At 41.0% G+C, this 18,326-nt stretch overlaps 2 protein-coding genes and 1 long non-coding RNA gene across 6 annotated transcripts in view; 2 read left to right on the top strand and 1 right to left on the bottom strand.

Moving 5' to 3' along the window:
* The window catches only part of LOC310678790, a 16,945-nt gene extending 11,739 nt beyond the window's left edge, over positions 1-5,206 (top strand). Inside the window, exon 3 of the long non-coding RNA XR_014511970.1 lies at positions 4,532-5,206. This is a non-coding gene — a long non-coding RNA (uncharacterized lncRNA). The remainder of the gene's footprint in view (positions 1-4,531) is intronic.
* On the bottom strand, positions 842-18,326 carry SEPTIN2 (septin 2). Of its 2 annotated transcripts, none has more exons than XM_083443096.1 (13): positions 18,186-18,326; positions 16,096-16,123; positions 13,271-13,394; positions 12,268-12,354; positions 10,639-10,762; positions 9,590-9,724; positions 9,334-9,451; positions 8,040-8,141; positions 7,594-7,739; positions 6,577-6,660; positions 6,386-6,443; positions 5,215-5,327; positions 842-3,917 (listed from the first exon to the last, which is right to left on the bottom strand). In XM_083443096.1, the coding sequence occupies exons 2-12, from the start codon at positions 16,102-16,104 to the stop codon at positions 5,223-5,225; spliced, it is 1,092 nt and encodes a 363-aa protein (XP_083299222.1). In that variant the 5' UTR covers positions 16,105-16,123; positions 18,186-18,326; the 3' UTR covers positions 842-3,917; positions 5,215-5,222. The 2 variants fall into 2 exon arrangements, with proteins under 2 accessions (XP_083299222.1, XP_083299221.1); XM_083443095.1 differs by lacking the exon at positions 18,186-18,326 and adding an exon at positions 17,804-18,014.
* The window catches only part of HDLBP (high density lipoprotein binding protein), a 56,294-nt gene continuing 56,073 nt past the window's right edge, over positions 18,106-18,326 (top strand). For 2 of the 3 annotated variants that reach the window (XM_083443076.1, XM_083443078.1), the window contains exon 1: positions 18,106-18,241. The gene's annotated coding sequence lies outside the window, so the exon portion shown is untranslated. Of the gene's footprint in view, positions 18,298-18,326 lie in introns of all 3 variants that reach the window. The other variant, XM_083443080.1, reaches the window with a different exon arrangement.

The raw sequence follows: 18,326 nt of genomic DNA, 5'->3' as shown, positions 1-18,326 counted from the left end.
GCAAGGCATTTGACAAGGTGCTCCATGATATTCTTGTAAAGAAGCTGGTAAAATGCGGTCTTGACTATGCTACCACTCAGTGGATTTGTAACTGGCTGACTGACCGAACCGAAAGGGTGCTCATCAATGATTCCTCTTCATCCTGGAGAAGAGTGACTAGTGGGGTGCCACAGGGTTCTGTCTTGGGCCCGGTCTTATTCAACATCTTTATCAACGACTTGGATGATGGACTCAAGGGCATCCTGATCAAATTTGAAGATGACACGAAACTGGGAGGGGTGGCTAACACCCCAGAGGACAGGATCACACTTCAAAACGACCTTGACAGATTAGAAAACTGGGCCAAAACAAACGAGATGAACTTTAAGAGGGAGAAATGTAAAGTATTGCACTTGGGCAAAAAAGAGAGGCACAAATACAAGATGGGGGACACCTGGCTTGAGAGCAGTACATGTGAAAAGGATCTAGGAGTCTTGGTTGACCACAAACTTGACATGAGCCAACAGTGTGGCGTGGCAGCTAAAAAAGCCAATGCAATTCTGGGCTGCATCAATAGGAGTATAGCATCTAGATCAAGGGAAGTAATAGTGCCACTGTATTCTGCTCTGGTCAGACCTCACCTGGAGTACTGTGTCCAATTCTGGGCACCACAGTTCAAGAAGGACACTGACAAACTGGAACGTGTCCAGAGGAGGGCAACCAAAATGGTCAAAGGCCTGGAACGGCTAAGGGAGCTGGGCATGTTTAGCCTGGAGAAGAGGAGGTTAAGGGGTGATATGATAGCCATGTTCAAATATATAAAAGGACTTAACTTATCCAATGAATTAAGCAGACACACGTATTATGATTTATTATTTTTATTAATAGTCTTGGCTAGTGTTAAAGTGTACAGGAAAAATTATATGTTAATATTGTCATACAAAAATTAGCCCTTGGAATATCCAAATATTTTAGAAAAATCAATAAAAAGTCTAATAATATACTTGTAAAATTGTAACTATGTTTGTTACTTTTCTTGAAGAAATGGGTTCTGAAGTTCTGCAGACTGAATTTTTTAAGCTTGCTTCAAAACAGTCACATCTCTAAAGATACTCAACTTTTAATTAAAAAAATCAAACAAGAATTTTTGTAACTATTTAGTAACTAAAATTTAGCAGTTTGGACGGTTACAAGTGATCATAAAAAGCCAAGACATTTCAAAATACAATTCCACAGGTAAAACCTTAATATGTAATGAGATTCTAATGAAAGCAACCAACAAACACATGCAGATGAACATATGGAAGAATTTCATAGATTATTTAATGAAAACAAAGGTATTTATAATAAAATGTTAGGTTTATACTAGTTATTTGGCACACACTACATTTTCACAACTTTTCTAATACTGAATAATTACCATCTCAGTGCTGTATGGTTTATTATTGTAGTAACCTCTTAAATAAAACACGGATATTGTGTGAACATATTCTTGGCAAAATAAAGTCCCTTGAAGTGTGTTCAAAATAAGTAGAATAATTTAACCCCCATAATATTTATGTAAGCATATATAATACAACCATGCTCTATGGGACACAAAGAGATTTTAGTTGCTACTTTGGAAGAGGAAAGGAGGATAAAAAGAGATAACAAACTAAACTTTGTTTCATTATGATCGCATTTTAGTAAAAACAGTTTCCTAGAATATTTTAAAACATTTTTTGTTGATTCTACTTAGGATATGTACATTCTGGGTTAGACCCAGACCTCTGAATGGCACTAACAAATTCCAGGGGGAAAGGAAGGGTTGGGGGGGCGGCAATTTGTACCAATTCCCCCTTCACCTCCTCCTATCTACAATCTGAGCATCTACTCTGAAGAGTTGGTGGGAGGGGCTCTAGAACATAGGGGGTGGCATGGAAGGCTGCAGGAAGGGGAGAAGTCAGCAAAAATGTCTTCACCTCTATGTGGAGTCCTCTGCCACACAGCCCCTTGCATGTAGGGCTGCTCTGGGTTTAGCCCTAGGCTTCTACATTTCTCTTACCTTTCTTACAAATCATATTTGTAACAAATCCTATTATGATGATCTGGGATTTTAACTTGTTTATGTGGAGTTTTAAGTAACAGTTTAGATAACATGGTAACAGATAAGAGTTAAAGGGAAATTATATATAATGATTAGAAATAGTGTCAGAATTACATGACAATATCCACATTCAGCCTTTTGGCACTGGGTGTACTGTTTAGTAACAATATATGCTGCAATAGCAATGGCTGAATTGAGCAGTATGTCAAATAGAGCCAAAAACAGGCTGTTTTTTGTTTTTGTTTTTTAAAAGAAAGCCAGTAGCATACTATGAGATTTTTCCCTTTTGCACCTCTCCTGCATACATTTTTCAATTTGAATGTTCCTTCACTTATGGCAATAAAAACTAAGCTGAGAGTAAGATCTTGTTACCGTTACCAAAAACCAAGTAAATGAAGCCTTGCTTCAAGAACAAGCATTTCCTTATCTTACCTCTAGGATAAAGGGGAAATGCAATTTAATGATTAAGCAGGATCACTTCATTTTTTAAACTGCAAATATCTATTTCTGCAGAATTGTCAAAATAAGCCACCAAGTTCACATGGGGTATTTCCCTGCTTTACTTTTAATAATCAAAATTATTGCTACTTGCTGGGATCAGCAAGTTTTTAGGCTTACTCTGCATGTACATCTTCAGCTTGCAGACCCATGCAAGAACAATAGCTTTCCTCTGTTCTCCTTAACACTCTGTCAAATTACAGTATAAGGACATGAAACGTATCAGATTATCAGAATAGGGGCGTGAAAGCAACCAAGAGCAGGATGTCAGCACACAACCTACAGATTCACCCCAGAGTTCCTGTTGTTCCTTAAGATGAAGACTAAAAGGAGGTGTTTGTTTTCAAGCACAGTGCAAATGCCCATGCGTGGACATTTTGGGGCTGCAGATAAAGAGGCTACCAGCAGCAGCCATTCTCCTGACTATGGCATCCTGGCTGTCCCTTCACTTACAGAGTATGTGCCCAAGACTGGTCTATCATGCTACTTTTAAAAATATTTGACTTTTTAAAAAACAAAGTCCCTGAAATATTATAAGATTTGTTTTCTAAACTGCACAATGCCTTTAAAAACTATATTGGTTTTTCTTAGATAAAAACACAAAAGGTTCATGTGCGGTAGTTACTGGAAAAAATGACTATAAACCTTAGAAAGGTAGGGCAGTGCAGGAGTGATACAGGCACAGAGTTCTATATTCTACTAAATATAAGAAAAAATGGCACTGAAGAATTCCATTTTGTCACATAGTTACTGGATCAGCTACATGCAAAGAACTGCATCCCAAGGACCAAAAGTTCACTCAAGGCTTTAGTCATAGTCTTCTCCAGCAAAAGCTCCCAGCACTGATCTTTCATGTGATCATTAAAAACCATATGATACTTGTGGGGAAGGTGGTTTAAAGTAGTCTTAAAACTGTATGCACATTAGCCACACTAGGGTATCAGGGAAGGCTGTGGAGGAAATTCAAAGCTCATATGCGGACTTTGGACCTCAGGATTGTTATCACGATCAGTTGATTCCTTCAGTGCAAAAAACAAACCCAAAATAGTGGTAGTAATCCATATTCAGATGAAAAATATTAGCTAGGAAGTATATATATCTTTGTAGCCAGTGTAGTAAAATCAGCTCAGTAAAAGAGTAGTAACCAAAGTTAAAAAAAACTATCACGTTACACCATAACATTAAAATATTGACTATGTCTTAAGTTGTTTTCAAATGAGGCATTACAGAAATGACAATACAGTTGCACATTGAATGTGAATGGACCTCCCAAGTCACAGCAAGATAAGCATCTCTCCTCACAAAATACGTCACTGTGTCACAAGTTTCAAATGGCTCCAATTCTTGAAGGTATCTGCCAAAATGAAAATATTGAAAGGCACAATTGTTATTTACCTTTACATTTTGAAATTGAGCTGTAGTGCAAATATGAATTCTGAAATAGCCTCTCAGCCATGAATCTATGGAGCAGCAATGCTCAAAGTAAGACTCTTGCTACAAGTATTGCTTTTAAAAAGTAAGAGTGGCATGTATGTTATATCTGTGCTTTATGCCATCAAAGTGACACCACTATAGTTCTCCACTAAAAAGTTGCAAGCTATAGTACATGTAAACTCTTTTACCATGTAAATTCCTGTCAGGCAGGTTTCTTCCACCATTTTCACTATTCCTGCTTGAGTGAACCATTTTTTTAATAAGACTAAAACTGTGGCTATCAACCCTATTTTAGCTTTTGTCCTACCTCCCCCCCCCCCAATTCCCTTGATTAACTATTTGATTCTTCTTCCTTCTTTCACCCTCCAGTTGCTTCATGATGACTTGTTAGGTAGATGCATGAAGTTATGTGTCTGAAGTGGAGGTAGAAAAAATAAACTGCCCCCATTTAGTCTACAGTACAGGGGTTTAAATCTCCTTCTCCCTGTGTTGTAAAAGAAAATAACATGGGTTGTTCCATTACTACACATTCAGCACAACATATCTCTATTGCCTCAAAGCCAAAGACTTTCTTCACTTCTATTAAATGTAGAACATTCCCATGTTCAAAGGTAAGAGAGTCAACTTCTATTGCCTAACTCCTCTTTTACCTCTGTCTCTCCCTACTACTAGAACACAACCCCCAGGAAGTTCCCTGCAAAGGAATGACGCCCCCAGGACTGAAAAGGCTTCTCCCCCCTCCACAGCTCTGACAACATTTCCAAGTTGGGGAAACGAAGGCACAGTACTAAGGTGCCTCCATGTTTTCTCTCTTCCTGGTCTTAAAGGCCCGATTCCCGTGAGGAGAAGGAAAATGGAGGGCACAATGGGTAGTGGCATGTGCAGCCCTGTAAAATTTGCAAGGCTAACTTAGAATTACCACATTTTTGACACTGCAGCCCATGGGGGCTATCCAGGTGTTGCTGGACTGTAACCATCACCAGCTTCAGTCAGCATGGCCAATGATCAGGAATGATGGGAACTGCAGTTCAACAACGTATGGAGGGCACTACATAGGCTTTGTCTAGAGCAGGGTTAGCACACCAACACAAGCATGTAGAAAGTACTACACAAAGACTGATCCAGAAGTCAAAATGTGTATTTAAGACACACAACCCTGCTTTTCTTGCATAGCAGTGTTTTACAGATAAGGGCTTTTCCATTAAAATGTTTCTTACCAAATAATTTAAACTTTGTGCCCATGGATGCCATCACTGTCTCCTTCTCCACCATGCCTCTGCATTTGCATCTGTGCCTGCATTCTTGCAATCATCTCTTGCATCCGACGGAGCTAGAAGAAAATGATACAATCTTTACCGTGTTTTTATTCTGAAAATATGGCTCTTCTGCAGATGTTGTTGTTTTGCAAAAGTGAGTATAACAAACTGCTTTCTTCTTCCTTCCTCATTACAGACTATGGTACTCATAGTCTCAAAGTATGGTACTCAAAGTAGTCTCAAAAAAAAAAAAAAAAGAAGGGAAAAAAGGATGCATTTAACAGGTAGCCAAATGATTAAAATCTGCTAAACTCAGTGCTATTTAATTACAATTAAATGTACATAGGACCACAGCCTTAGTTAATTTGAAATGTACAAATCAAAGCTTGCGGCTGCAATTTTGTATTAAAGCTGCAATAATGGAGGTTTCATTTATGTTTTTTGGAATCACAATTTCTAATGTGTGTGTCTGCACAGAGTACACAAATAAAATGAATATTTAATTTAGCATTAAAAGAGCAAGATGGGAAACTTGCAGTTTTTAGCCATGGACATTCTAAAATGAAAATTGCTAGACAGAATAGCTATGCTCAAACAGAACACTAGGCCATGGTTTAGAATAATGAGAATGAGCTGCAGTGAACTCCAGACTAATTCTCCTCTCACTTCACCTCTGGCTTGGCCAAAGGGAGATTGGAAGATTCTTTTTGTGCTCCATATTAACTACAGCTGATCATGGCATTTGAACCCTTAACTGAAGTTAATTTTAGCAGTGGTTAGCTGAAATACGTTAGTTTCATCAACTGAAGTTTCCCCCCCTCCAACAAACTATATTTAAGATTGATTCTTTGCGCTTGTTTCACCACTAAACGAAGTGTAGTGAAGAGAAAACACTGGACAAAGTACAAGATTTACTGGACTTTGAGGCACCAGTTAACCTTCTCTTCTGATAGAGCCTCTGGCAAGATATGTCTGGGGCAGAGAACCAGATATGTCTTGCATGGGTAATATATATCTGGGCTTCAATGGAAGTGTGACTGCCTTTGTCCCCTCAAGAGAACATGGAAATAAAATAAAAACATCAATTGTGAGGTATTAGATGTATTTTAAAAATGTATAATAAAATCCTTACTTCAGCTTCCTTTTCCAGCAAGATTTGGTCTTTGTTAACTTCTTCATCTTCAACCTTCCTATATACAGGGAAGGAGGAGGAAGAATTAGACAGAGAAATAGCTTTTTATTAGATCTTTTTGAAAGAAAAGTATCACCACCACACATCAATGCAATTCAATGGAACTGCAGAAACAAAGAAGAGGTACCAACCTGCCACCTTTTTTAAGTCTTTCAGAACGGAAATTTTCATAGTGAAGGTCTTGAGTAACTTCCTGGAGATCCTGCATGTGAGTGCTGGAAAAACAAAGAAGCACAATGCTATATATAGTTTGTGACCAAGAGCTAGAATGGATGTGAAGGAATTCTGGCAAAATATGCAGTGTGAGGGAAAGGTTGGGGAGTAGGAAAAGCTGGGAGAGTCTGAGGACTGTGCTTTTACGTTCTGTAGGGGGAAATCATCCTGGACAAGAGACCTGTACAAGATGCAGAAGTCTTACCCATGGATCAGCAAGGCTAGCTTTTCACACACAGTTCTGAACATAGTTTATGCAAATTAGCAAAGCTAATATCGCACCCACACTATAAAGTACTTGGCCTCACCCAAAGAATCTTGCGAATTGTCATACCCTGTCCAGTCCTTCTCAGAAAACTACACATTTAAAAACTAACTTTAGAAGAAGTAATGCAATGTAAAGTTATAGAAATCTGATTGGTGAATGTTCATTCTGGACAAAATAACCATGCTAAAGACAACATCAATATCATTTCCATCAACCATGCAATTAACCTATGAACACATTCAGCTCATTTTCTTTTGTGGTCCAATTTCTAAACAGTCAGGAGAAAGGATAGGGCAAACAAACCAAGCAAATTTATGTAAATTCAGCTAACGCTTTAAAAAGCACATTCCCTATATGGCTGTTTGACACTGCAGTATAGGGAGTTTCAATTTTTATATTGTTTGTCAAGATTAGCTAACTTGTGCAAGGCCCAAGCCAAAAATCAAATCTAACAGCAAAATTTCTGGCAAGATTATTTCTAGAATTGCCATGTGGTATAGCCTTTAAAGAGAGTGATGATTCTGAACACTTCTGCCCCTGAAATTATGATAATCCTGTTAATAATCAGGGAGACATACTAATCCTCCTTAAAAGTTCTTGTTGAATGTTTATGTGGGGAAGATGAAGTAACAACGGATAAAGTAATGAAGTAAAGTAACATGCTTACATTAGCATGGTTCTTAGCTTTAAGAAGTCATTATGCTCTGGGTTCTCCACTTCAACAACTCCCCAAGGATAGAGGCGACCTCTAACCTTTTTGCCTTTGGCCTCAATCAGCTGATTGGATCCCACTACACAAAATGGAATGCTGGTCTGAAATTAAACAGGATAAAACAAGTATGTTACAACCATATGGTACTTTCCTATGCAAGTAGTTCCATAGCAATAACCACCATCTCAAGCATTCAAATGAAGTGATCAATTACTTTTATTAGACATGGGAGCTTAGGAGCATAAGTTGTGTAGCTGAGCTGCAATAGAGGACAAATCTTATCTGAAGGTGTTTCATTTACAACTTGAGGACAACTGGGAACAGTCTATAAAGAGGAGGACATACAGCATCTGATCCATTCAATGCATCACTGTTTCTCCACCACTGATAAAAGGCTTTACCTTCAGAAGCCTGGTCTGTTCTTTAAAGTCCTCATCCTCATCTGATTCAGCATCAGGCAAGTGATATATCTTGATACTATGTTCTTCAATTTCATCCAGAATCTGAGCATAAAGAAACAAAAAACAAAACAAAATTAAACAAAAACAAAAAAAGGTATATGGGCCAAGCTCCAAAGGCTGCAGGCTGTTATGCCCAGCCCAGCCCTGGAGTGCAACAATAAGTAGTAATAATAATAATAATAATAATAATAATAATAATAATAATAATAATAATTTATTTATACCCCACCCATCTGGCTGGATTTTCCCAGCCACTCTGGGCAGCTTTCAGCAGAACATTAAAAATAGAATAAAACTTCAAACATTAAAAACTTTCCTAAACAGGGCTGCCTTCAGACGTCTTCTAAAAGTCGGATAGTTGTTTATTTCCTTGACATCTGACAGGAGGGCATTCCACAGGTCGGGCGCCACTATCAAGAAGACCCTCTGCCTGGTTCCCTGTAACCTCACAGTGAGGGAACCGCCAGAAGGCCCAATGACTCCCCCGAGAACAAACTAGATCTCCCATTGACCAAATACTGTCTCTAGCCCTAGAGATCCCGACAGCCCTCCCCCCCCCCCGAGCCATCTCCAGGGGATCCCCCAGAGATGCCCTTTGTGTTCTTGTCATTTCAACCAGCAGATGAGCCATTCGAAGAGTCTGAGGGAGAGGTTGAGCCATCTTTGTCCTCAAGAACTCAAGTGTCTAAAGATTCAAGTCCAGGCCACAGACTCACAATGAAGTGTGCTTCTGAGAGCCCTAAGTCACCTTGTAGTAAAACCCCAAGTTGGGAGTAAGGATGCCCTTAAAGACCAGCAGCTGGCCTGTAACAACCCTTACTTTGAGCTTCCTAACTGCTGGAACAGCACAGATCTCTAGCTCCCTGAATTATCTTGCCTAAACTAGATCTCCTTGGCTGCTGACTCCCGATTCCTCCTGATGCTGACCCTGGGTGATGTTTTAGACTTCAACTGATTACTCATGCCTGACCCTGTCATGTCTTTGACTTTGCATGCTTGACTTATCCTACCATTGTAATTTCATACACCATACTGTAGCCTCCTTGAACTCTCCAGACTTGGGGCAGTCCACCCATAGACTGCACTTGCTAAAGCTGGCAGAGGTGCAATAGGGCTTTCCCCCCCACTGCATCCCTCCATGACATCCAAGCAGCTACTTAAATTTAAAGCATTCCTTGGAGTAAGATTCAACATGACACGAGAAACTACAGTTGAAAAGTTTGCCAAAACTTACTCTTTTCTTCAGTCTTTCTCGCTCCTTCAGAGTAAGAGTATCAGCTTTTGCAATTACAGGCACAATATTCACTTTGTTGTGTATGGCTTTCATGAACTCAACATCCAAGGGCTTAAGTCTAAAAATAATAATGTTAAAATTTTCAGTTATTTACATAGTTTTTTTTAAAATTAAAAAGCCTAATATTATGCATACAGATTAGGCCACTGTATAAAAGATTTTTTTACTACAAATCTACAAGTACTACTATACATACCCATGACCAAATGGTGAAATGAAATAGAAGCAGCAGTGAACTCTATTGTCTACAATATGCCGTCTGTTCAAACCACTCTCATCATGAAGGTAACGCTCAAATTGCTCATCAATATAGGATATAATGGTCCTGAAACTTAAATAAAATATCACACTTATGTAAACACCCCTTTTCTGCAATTCTGGACAATAGTTGCTTATGTCAAATCAAGCAATTATTTAGAAAGAGCAGTATCAAAAAGGAATGAAGCTCTTAATAGTACTTTAAAGCCACTCCCAAAAAGTACACGTGTACATGCGTGTGTATACATATAAACAAAATATGTATATTCACCAAATATAAGACTTTGGGTGGTATCCAAATGTATTGCTCAGTTGATGGTAAGGTTGAAAAAGGGCTGACGTACCCTCCTGAGGAATTTTTTTTGGGGGGGGGACAGGGGAGCACTGGCAATTGATTCCTGCTCTGTTGCATGAAGGGAAGATTTACCATCAGCTGAGGAACACCCTTAAATGCAATCCTATGCTTATATGACAGAGGTCCAAGAAAGTTAGGAAATGATGAAGAGACGCACACTGAAATGTGGAATTGGCAATGAGCACAAACAAAAACACAATATTTCCAGTCAACAGATGCTAAAGAACAGAAGTAGAAGCTGTCTCAACACAGCATGCTGCACTATGAGGCTGCAAGACATTACTTACAGAATGAAATCAGGTTTTGAAAGAGGACTTGGTGGAGTGGGAGAAAATGGAGGTCCTAATCACAATTAAGTTTTTCAGTACCTGCCCCAAACAGACCTATTACATATAATCATCAGTCAGTAGATTTATATGCTGCATTTTCCAGATTTGATCACAAAGTGGTTGGAGGGGAAAAAACCATGCTAAATACACTAACCAATACATACAGGAATAATAGTTCAGCAAGTGACAATTTATTCAAAATATATCAAATGAAATTAAGTTGCCAACAAGCCAATTAATGAATTCAAGAACTGAACATCTTTGAGTACACATTTTTGACCTATGGTCAAGTATATAACATACCAATCTCGACAATTGATGGCATCACCGTATCCTGGTGTATCTACCACAGTTAGACGGAGCTTTACACCCCTTTCCTCAATTTCAACTGTTGAAGCTTCAATCTGCACAGTCCTTTCAATTTTCTCTGGAAAGGAAACAAAATTGATCTCAGGATGGCTGAAGGCAAGATCAAGAGCCTTTGAAGCAAGATCAATATAATTAACAGTAACTAAGTATCTAGCTAAACTACAGCTGAGCCACAAACAGCAAAATAATCTGTATTTTTAACCACAGTGGTACCTCCGGTTACGAACTTAATCTGTTCCAGAGGTCTATTTGTAAACCAAAACTGCTCATAACATGAGGCGTGCTTTCACTAATGGCGCCTCCCACTGCCGCCATGCAAATTCTGCTCGTATCCCGGGGCAAAGTTCGCAACAAGAGGCATCTACTTCCGGGTTAGCAGAGCTCATAATCCACAGCGTTTGCAAGGAGGGTGGTACATAACACGAGGTTCCACTGTATTGGTTATATTGTAGAATTAAAAAGTTTAAAGTCTCCAAGGCTTTCTGGTACAAAAGGAAAGACATCTTCTCCCCCACCCTAAAATAGATCAATCTATATGGCCTTGATCACAATTTGCTTTGAGCCCAACAAGGTTTTCTGATGAGCAAATACATGCAAGTGTCAAAAGCAAGAGACTCAAACTACAAGATACAAAGGAAGGGCAAAATAAACAAGGCCTACCACCAAGGCTAAAAGAGTTAGAATATGGGGAACAACTCCCTCACCAGGAATACTGCATTGCATTCTGACTTTTGAACTTTATCAGTATTTTTTAAAGATCAAAAAGGGGAAAGATGAAAGGAAACAATTATAAAGGATTTACTATAAAAAGTAACTATTGTGTCAGAAACAGTGGTCTTATTCACATGTCCAGCTTAACCGTAAGGTTATGAGGATGAGTCACAGTGAGTATTGGATTCATGCCCTATCCCCTTGAGAGTGGTTGAGAAGGGATTGGGGTCGTTTTAGATAAAATTCAATTTAGTGTTATACCTCAACCCTAAACTGTGCTGAATTTAAACTACGCTGAAAGAAAAATTCTAAGCTCTTTGATGCTGCACCAGAGAGGGAGGGAAGGAAGAGGACATGAGCCCAGGACGTGCCTTGTCTCATTCATGCTAAACTACAGTTTAATACAGTGGTACCTCAGGTTAAGAACTTAATTCGTTCTGGAGGTCTGTTCTTAACCTGAAACTGTTCTTAACCAGAGGTACCACTTTAGCTAATGGGGCCTCCCACTGCCGAGCGATTTCTGTTCTCATCCTGAAGCAAAGTTCTTTACCCGAGGTACTATTTCTGGGTTAGCGGAGTCTGTAACCTGAAGCGTCTGTAACCTGAGGTACCACTGTATTATGTTCAAACCAGCCAAGTGACTTTCATGAAATTGTTTTCAACTGCTCAGAAGTCTGCAAAAAGCTTTGTGTATTTTTGTGACCACATGGAGTAAGGAACAAGGCACTTAACTGGTACAAAACTGCATTAAGCACCCATGACTGGAAGTCCCCCCGCTTTTCAATCCTGGCTCACACAAGTTAACTGTTTAATAAGATTCAAAAACAGAAGACACCAAAATTTCATGTTTACCAGCTGCTCCTGGGATTATTCTTTCTGGATAGAGATCTGTTAAGAACAGGCTGTTTATTAGAGTAGATTTTCCCAAGCCAGATTCACCTATGAATTAATATGAAAATAAAACCATAAGAAAGTATTACATATTAATGAATCAGCAGAAGGTTGGACCTTTCACTGTTGTACATTGTTACCTATTTCATTCCAAACTTGGCAACAGTCAATGAACAGTTAATATTCTTCAGGCTTACAAAGCACACCTTCTAAATAAGTTAGAATTGTGACAATAATTTTCAGTGTTCCCTGCATGTAGGAACAAGCTCTTTCTGGGAGAAACCCAGTTATGGGGAAAGTTTCACATCTTGACATTCTGCCAATCAGACATCTTAATACTTGTGTGTGTTCCCAGACTTATTTTTGGGAACTCCAAACCACCTGCAAGAGAGATTACTAATTTGCATATGGCAAAATATGTGTGAATTTTTTTGTGTAATGTTATCTTGTTATCCTGCCCTGTTAACACTATTAATGAGGGGCAGGCTATAAATCTTTTAATTAATTAATTAAGGAAGGCCTTGGAATGGAAGGCAGCATTGTTTCAGATGGTGGCATGGATCTAATTTGTATTGCAGGTTAGCATCACTATAATAATCTTTACAAGTGTTTGGACAATTTTATCTGAAATCCCACATTAACTGTTTATTCTTTCATGTGCTAGAGCATTGAATGGGTTACCTAGAAGTTGCATGATCAACTTTCCTGCTTCCCTAATTTTACTTCCCAAGAGGCATTTCCGAATCCTGCTATCAGAGAACCTTAAAAAAGTTTTCAGCAATGGAAGCTGGCCCACTATTCTATAACTGAGTTACAGATTCTTTAATAGGTTCAGATTTATACCTGCTAGTTCTTGTGAATAATGATTACTTCAGATATAATGTCTATACAGGATCTTCAAGAACAAAGTTATGAATAATTACTAAATTCTACTTTAATTTATTAAAATAAAAAGTGATCTTACCAACCACCATAAGGGTGAATTCAAAGCCTTTTTTCACAGACTTCCGATGAACCTGGTTTGGAAGGTTTGCAAATCCAACATAACCAGGAGTTTCTGGATTTGTAAACTTTTCAGCAGGCTGTTGCTGAAAAGAAAAGAATGTAAATTTCAGATTATTAGTTTAAATACTATTACATTCTGCTATTTTGAGGTGGAAAAATTGTTCATGGAAAAGCTACCTACTCTACTCTCTACACCTCCTTTGATTGTTCCTTCCTCTTGACTCCAATTGTGGAGTTTGGCCTGGCTCAAAAAAATCATTCCAGGCTTCTTACACCACAATTTATTACAACAGAAGTATCAGGACTGAAACCCTTTCCCTTGCCCCTCTTTGCCATTAACAAACTCTGGCTTGTTTTAAGACAGAATTCCCAACACAGGTGTACCTAGGCTCCCTTGCACCCTTGGTAAGGAGCTGTGTTGGCACCTCCCCTCCCCCACCCGGAAATATCACTTTACTGCAGAGGACAGAAAGCTTTTCCTGCATTTGATCTCACCATGACAGCAGCATCACATTGTCACACACACATATACAGCGGTACCTCAGGTTAAGTACTTAATTCGTTCCAGAGATCCGTTCTTAACCTCAAATTGTTCTTAACCTGAAGACCACTTTAGCTAATGGGGCCTCCCGCTGCCGCCGCGCCACTGCTGCACGATTTCTGTTCTTATCCTGAAGCAAAGTTCTTAACCTGAAGCACTATTTCTGGGTTAGCAGAGTCTGTAACCTGAAGCGTATGTAACCTGAAGCGTATGTAACCCGAGGTACCACTGTATGTCATGCACTCCATAATCCAATATCCGATTTCTGTGCTCCCGACAAGAGGTGGGTTTTGCTAGCCCCTAGGTACACCTCTGATTCCCAACCCTGACATAGCCAGGATTTTCAACCAAAAAGGAGGGAGGAGTGTTTAGCCCAGACACAGGACAGAGGGAGTGCATCTGTTACTGCTTCTAGGGCTCTCAGCAGTTTTTGATACTGTTGGCTACAGTATCTTCCTGGACTAGCTCTGCTAGATAGCTTTAGGGGAACTTTTTTAGTGGTTCTATTCCTACCTGTAGGGCTGTGCCCAGAGAATAACACTGGGAGATTGTGTCTCAGTCCCATGTAAAAGGTAAAGGTAAAGGGACCCCTGACCATTAGGTCCAGTCGTGACCGACTCTGGGGTTGCAGTGCTCATCTCGCTTTATTGGCCGAGTGAGCCAGCGTATAGCTTCCAGGTCATGTGGCCAGCACGACTAAGCCGCTTGTGGCGAACCAGAGCAGCACACGGAATGGCTGTTTCCCTTCCTGCCGAGGCGGTACCTATTTATCTACTTGCAATTTGACGTGCTTTCAAACTGCTAGGTTGGCAGGAGCAGGGACCGAGCAACGGGAGCTCACCCCGTCGCGGGGATTCGAACCGCCAACCTTCTGATCAGCAAGTCCTAGGCTCTGTGGTTTAACCCACAGCACCACTGTGCTCAGAGAATAACACTGGGGGATTGCGTCTCAGTCCCATGATCCTTGTGCTATTGTGTACCTCAGGGCACAATCTTGTTGCCAATATGCTGCTGTTAGTAGCAGCTATTACTAGTTCTGGGGCAAAGCATATTCATTACACTGGTGACATGTAGCTCTATTTCTCCATAACATCAGAATTAGGAGAGGCTGAACATAAACTGAGTCTGAACCCCAGACATTGGAGTCACTGTGAGTGAGTAGTTCCCCTGTCTGGGAAAATGGCCAGTTGCTTCCTCCGGCTGTGGTTGCACTCAAGACTGAAAGAACAGGTTTGTAGTTTGTGGATGCTCCTGAATCCATCTCTCTCACTTGAGGCTAAGGCAGTCTCAGTGCCTAGGAGAGCCTTTTACCAGCTACAGATGGTATGCAAACTATGGTCATTATTCGATAGAGATTAGCTGGCCATGATGATTCATGCATTGGTAACTTCAAGACTTGATTATTGCAAATGCACTCTACATGGTGATACCTTTGTGCTTGGTCTGGAAGCTCCAGGTGTAATGTTATGCAGCTAAACCTTTGATGGGGAAAAACTACTGTCAGCACATAAATTGAGTGCTTAAAATCCTGCATTGACTGCCAATATGTTACCAGACCAAGTTAAAGGTTATTGTACAAATATACACTGACCTTTTGGCCTAAGATACCTTAAGGAGTGCCTGATTCTTTATATCTCAGTTTGATCACAGAGATCTTTGAGGGATACTGTTTGTTTGTTGACCCCCACATGGCTCAGATGCGCAGCTCATGTACACCAGGAGCTGTGCAATCAGTTCTGCGCAACTTCACCTTGGCTAAGATCAGACAGGCATCCTCCCTGTTGAAATTCAGGTGCTTGATAAAGGTTTTAAAGTAAATTTTATAAGGCCTATTTTCTGTTTACCTGTGGTTTCTATACTTTTAAGCAGCATATTATTTGACTTATCCAGTGCTTTATTTATTGTTCTGTAACCTGCTTTGAGACAATTTATGGTGAAAAGTGACATATAAGTATTGGAAATAATAATTTAAAAATAATAAATAGAAATAGTACTAAGTGACATGGTAAAAAGACTGCAGGAGAAAACATGACTCTTCTTATTTCCATAGAGGAAGAAGTAGTTTTTAAAAATCCATCCAATCCATCACCTAACATGGATTAACATGGAGATTATTTTTTTTAGACAGCATAAAAGCAATGTGCTTATATTCCTTCATTAGTTAATTTAGCACACCAGTATCATATAAGTGTTTATTTAAAGAACAAACCATCAAAATAGTTATGAGCAAAGGCACATCTTACCTTAGACATGTTTATGGAGGTGAAGAATCTGGGGGGAGAGATCAGTTTTAATTTGAGATATTTAAAAACAGGCGTTTGAGAGATTATACAAAATTTGGAGGGGAAAAACCCGCAGAAAATTGTTGTTTAAAATTGATAAAATCTTATTAAATTTCTGTGAAAAGGAGCAAGTGAAAGAGACTTTGGTAAAATGGCAAAAACTGAAGAGATGTCAACCATGTGGTTAGTACATGACCCTGTACTAAAACAGTACTGGGGGGAAATAAAAACCTTAACTGAGAAGGTAGTGTGTTCTTTCTTTTAACCTCCACAAAAGATCATTGATCAAGAATTGACTAGCTAGATAGTAACCACTAGATCATGATATGATAAATGCTGGAAGTAACATAAATACCAAACATATATGAATGGGTAAATTATTAGCAACAGCCAAACTGACATCTTTTATAATAAAAGAAAATGATCAAATGGGAAAAGTTAGTAATTTAATAATGTCACATCAACATGCTTGAGTGTAATTCTGGGAACACATTTTGAAGTTGTGACTTAAGCACCAACATCCATAATATCCTGCAGAATAGGAGTGTGAAATCCGAGTGGAATTCCTAATAATTAAATACTGCATATGCCTGTTTCAATAGGAAATAGCTCTCTGTGGACATCAGAATTATGTATGGAGCTGAACCCGCCCACGACTGGAATGTGGGCCCCCTGAGAGCTTTCCACCCAGCATGTCCTCAACCTACAAAGGTTTTGCCCCTATAGCTCATACATGCACAAGTAGAGAGCGATTGTTGGGGGAGAATTTTCATTTCGCTCGTAACTCAACTTTGCAGCATAAGCGCTGAGGAAGTTATCCAAACATGCAGGAGTCGGGAGAGCGTAATCAAGACTCCCACTCCGTAAGCGAGAATCGCACATCCTCTGCAAACTGCCCCCTAGAAGGCCCACCCAGCACGTCACTCCGGCTCTTTCAGCACACACGACACATCCCCAACCTCCAACCGGAAATCTGTCGCTATATAGAGCGATCACAGCTGTGCTGTTCTTCTCCGCAATGGCATTTTTGAAATCCCCCACTTTCGAGCGCAAGGCGCCCCCGCCTCTCTTGGGGGAGAACCTCCCCCCCTTGAGCTATGAACCCTTCCCAATTCACAAGGGATTTTCCTCCCTCGCCATCCCGTGCTTGACTGTCTCATAGAATCGTAGCGTGGGAAGGGGCGCCGGAGGGCCATCTAGTCTAGTCTCCACCCCCCCCTACAATACAGTGATCGAAAGTGTTTTTGAGGGCCCCCTTCCCCGTTGCGTTTTCGTGGATAAGTCACGTTTGCAGTCAGCTAAACTTGCTGAACCATCTGCCTTTTGGGCGGCGTCAGTCGCAACCCCTTTCCTCCCCACACACCCCTTTTCCCATTTCCTTCCAGCCCGCTCTTCCCTGCTCCCATCGGCTGCCCTACATTTCGTGGCGAAAATGCCGCCCGGGAGGCAGCGAAGGGGCTGAAACCAGAGCAAGGGATGGCGAGGGGGGGCGGGGTCTTTCTCGCCTGAAAAGCGAGGTTTCCCCTCTCCCCTCACAGAGAGACAGGCAACGGCTCCCAGCGGGCCACACAAACGCACGCGGGCGCGCGCCGAGGGAAGAAACCCGTGGCCACCATCCCCCTGAGGTTGCCCAGCCCCAGAGAGAACCTCCTCACGGGCAACGCCTCACCTGGCAGCCGCGCCCCGTCCTCGCTTGCTAAACCGCCGCCGCAAATCTTCGAACCCGCCCAACCGCTTCACGGAGTTCCGCGGCGCATGCGCGCTGGCGCCTTCCCACCCCCTCCCGCGGCCTGTGTCCTTAACCCGTCTCCATCCGCAGCGTGAGGCAAAAACAAGCCTCTTCGCGAAAAGCGCCCCCGCCCCGCGGCCCAGCCTTCGCACGCGACAAAAGCATGGGGGGGGGTAGTAACAAAGGCGCGTGCGCGACTCAGCCAATACTGGCTCGCTCAGCCCCGCCTCCCCCAGTTGCTATAGTGATACCCGAGGGCAAGGATGGGGGGAGGAGTTTCCCCCTTTATCTTGGCGGGTCACGCACAATCCCTTTCCTTTACCAAGATGGCGGCTGGTCCTTCGTATTCGGCATAGCTGTGCTGCGAGCCCATGCGAGGTAAGAACGTATGCCTCCCGCAGGCCAGCCAGAACGTAAAGCGTGGAGCGGTAAAGGTATACACGGAGCAATTTGCTAGTTTGAC

The sequence above is a fragment of the Podarcis tiliguerta genome, assembly GCF_965153285.1.
Source record: "Podarcis tiliguerta genome assembly, chromosome: 5".
In the NCBI taxonomy this organism is placed as follows: Eukaryota; Metazoa; Chordata; class Lepidosauria; order Squamata; family Lacertidae; genus Podarcis; species Podarcis tiliguerta.
This window is presented reverse-complemented; position numbering and strand designations above follow the sequence as displayed.

What these genes read in the sequence shown, in the direction of transcription:
- SEPTIN2 (XM_083443096.1), bottom strand. An exon ending in AACAGACCAGGCTTCTGAAG is followed by an intron (nt 7,740 to 8,039) that starts GTAAAGCCTTTT and finishes GTTTAATTTCAG; the next exon opens with ACCAGCATTCCATTTTGTGT. An exon ending in TGCTGGAAAAGGAAGCTGAA is followed by an intron (nt 5,328 to 6,385) that starts GTAAGGATTTTA and finishes ATTTTCTTCTAG; the next exon opens with CTCCGTCGGATGCAAGAGAT.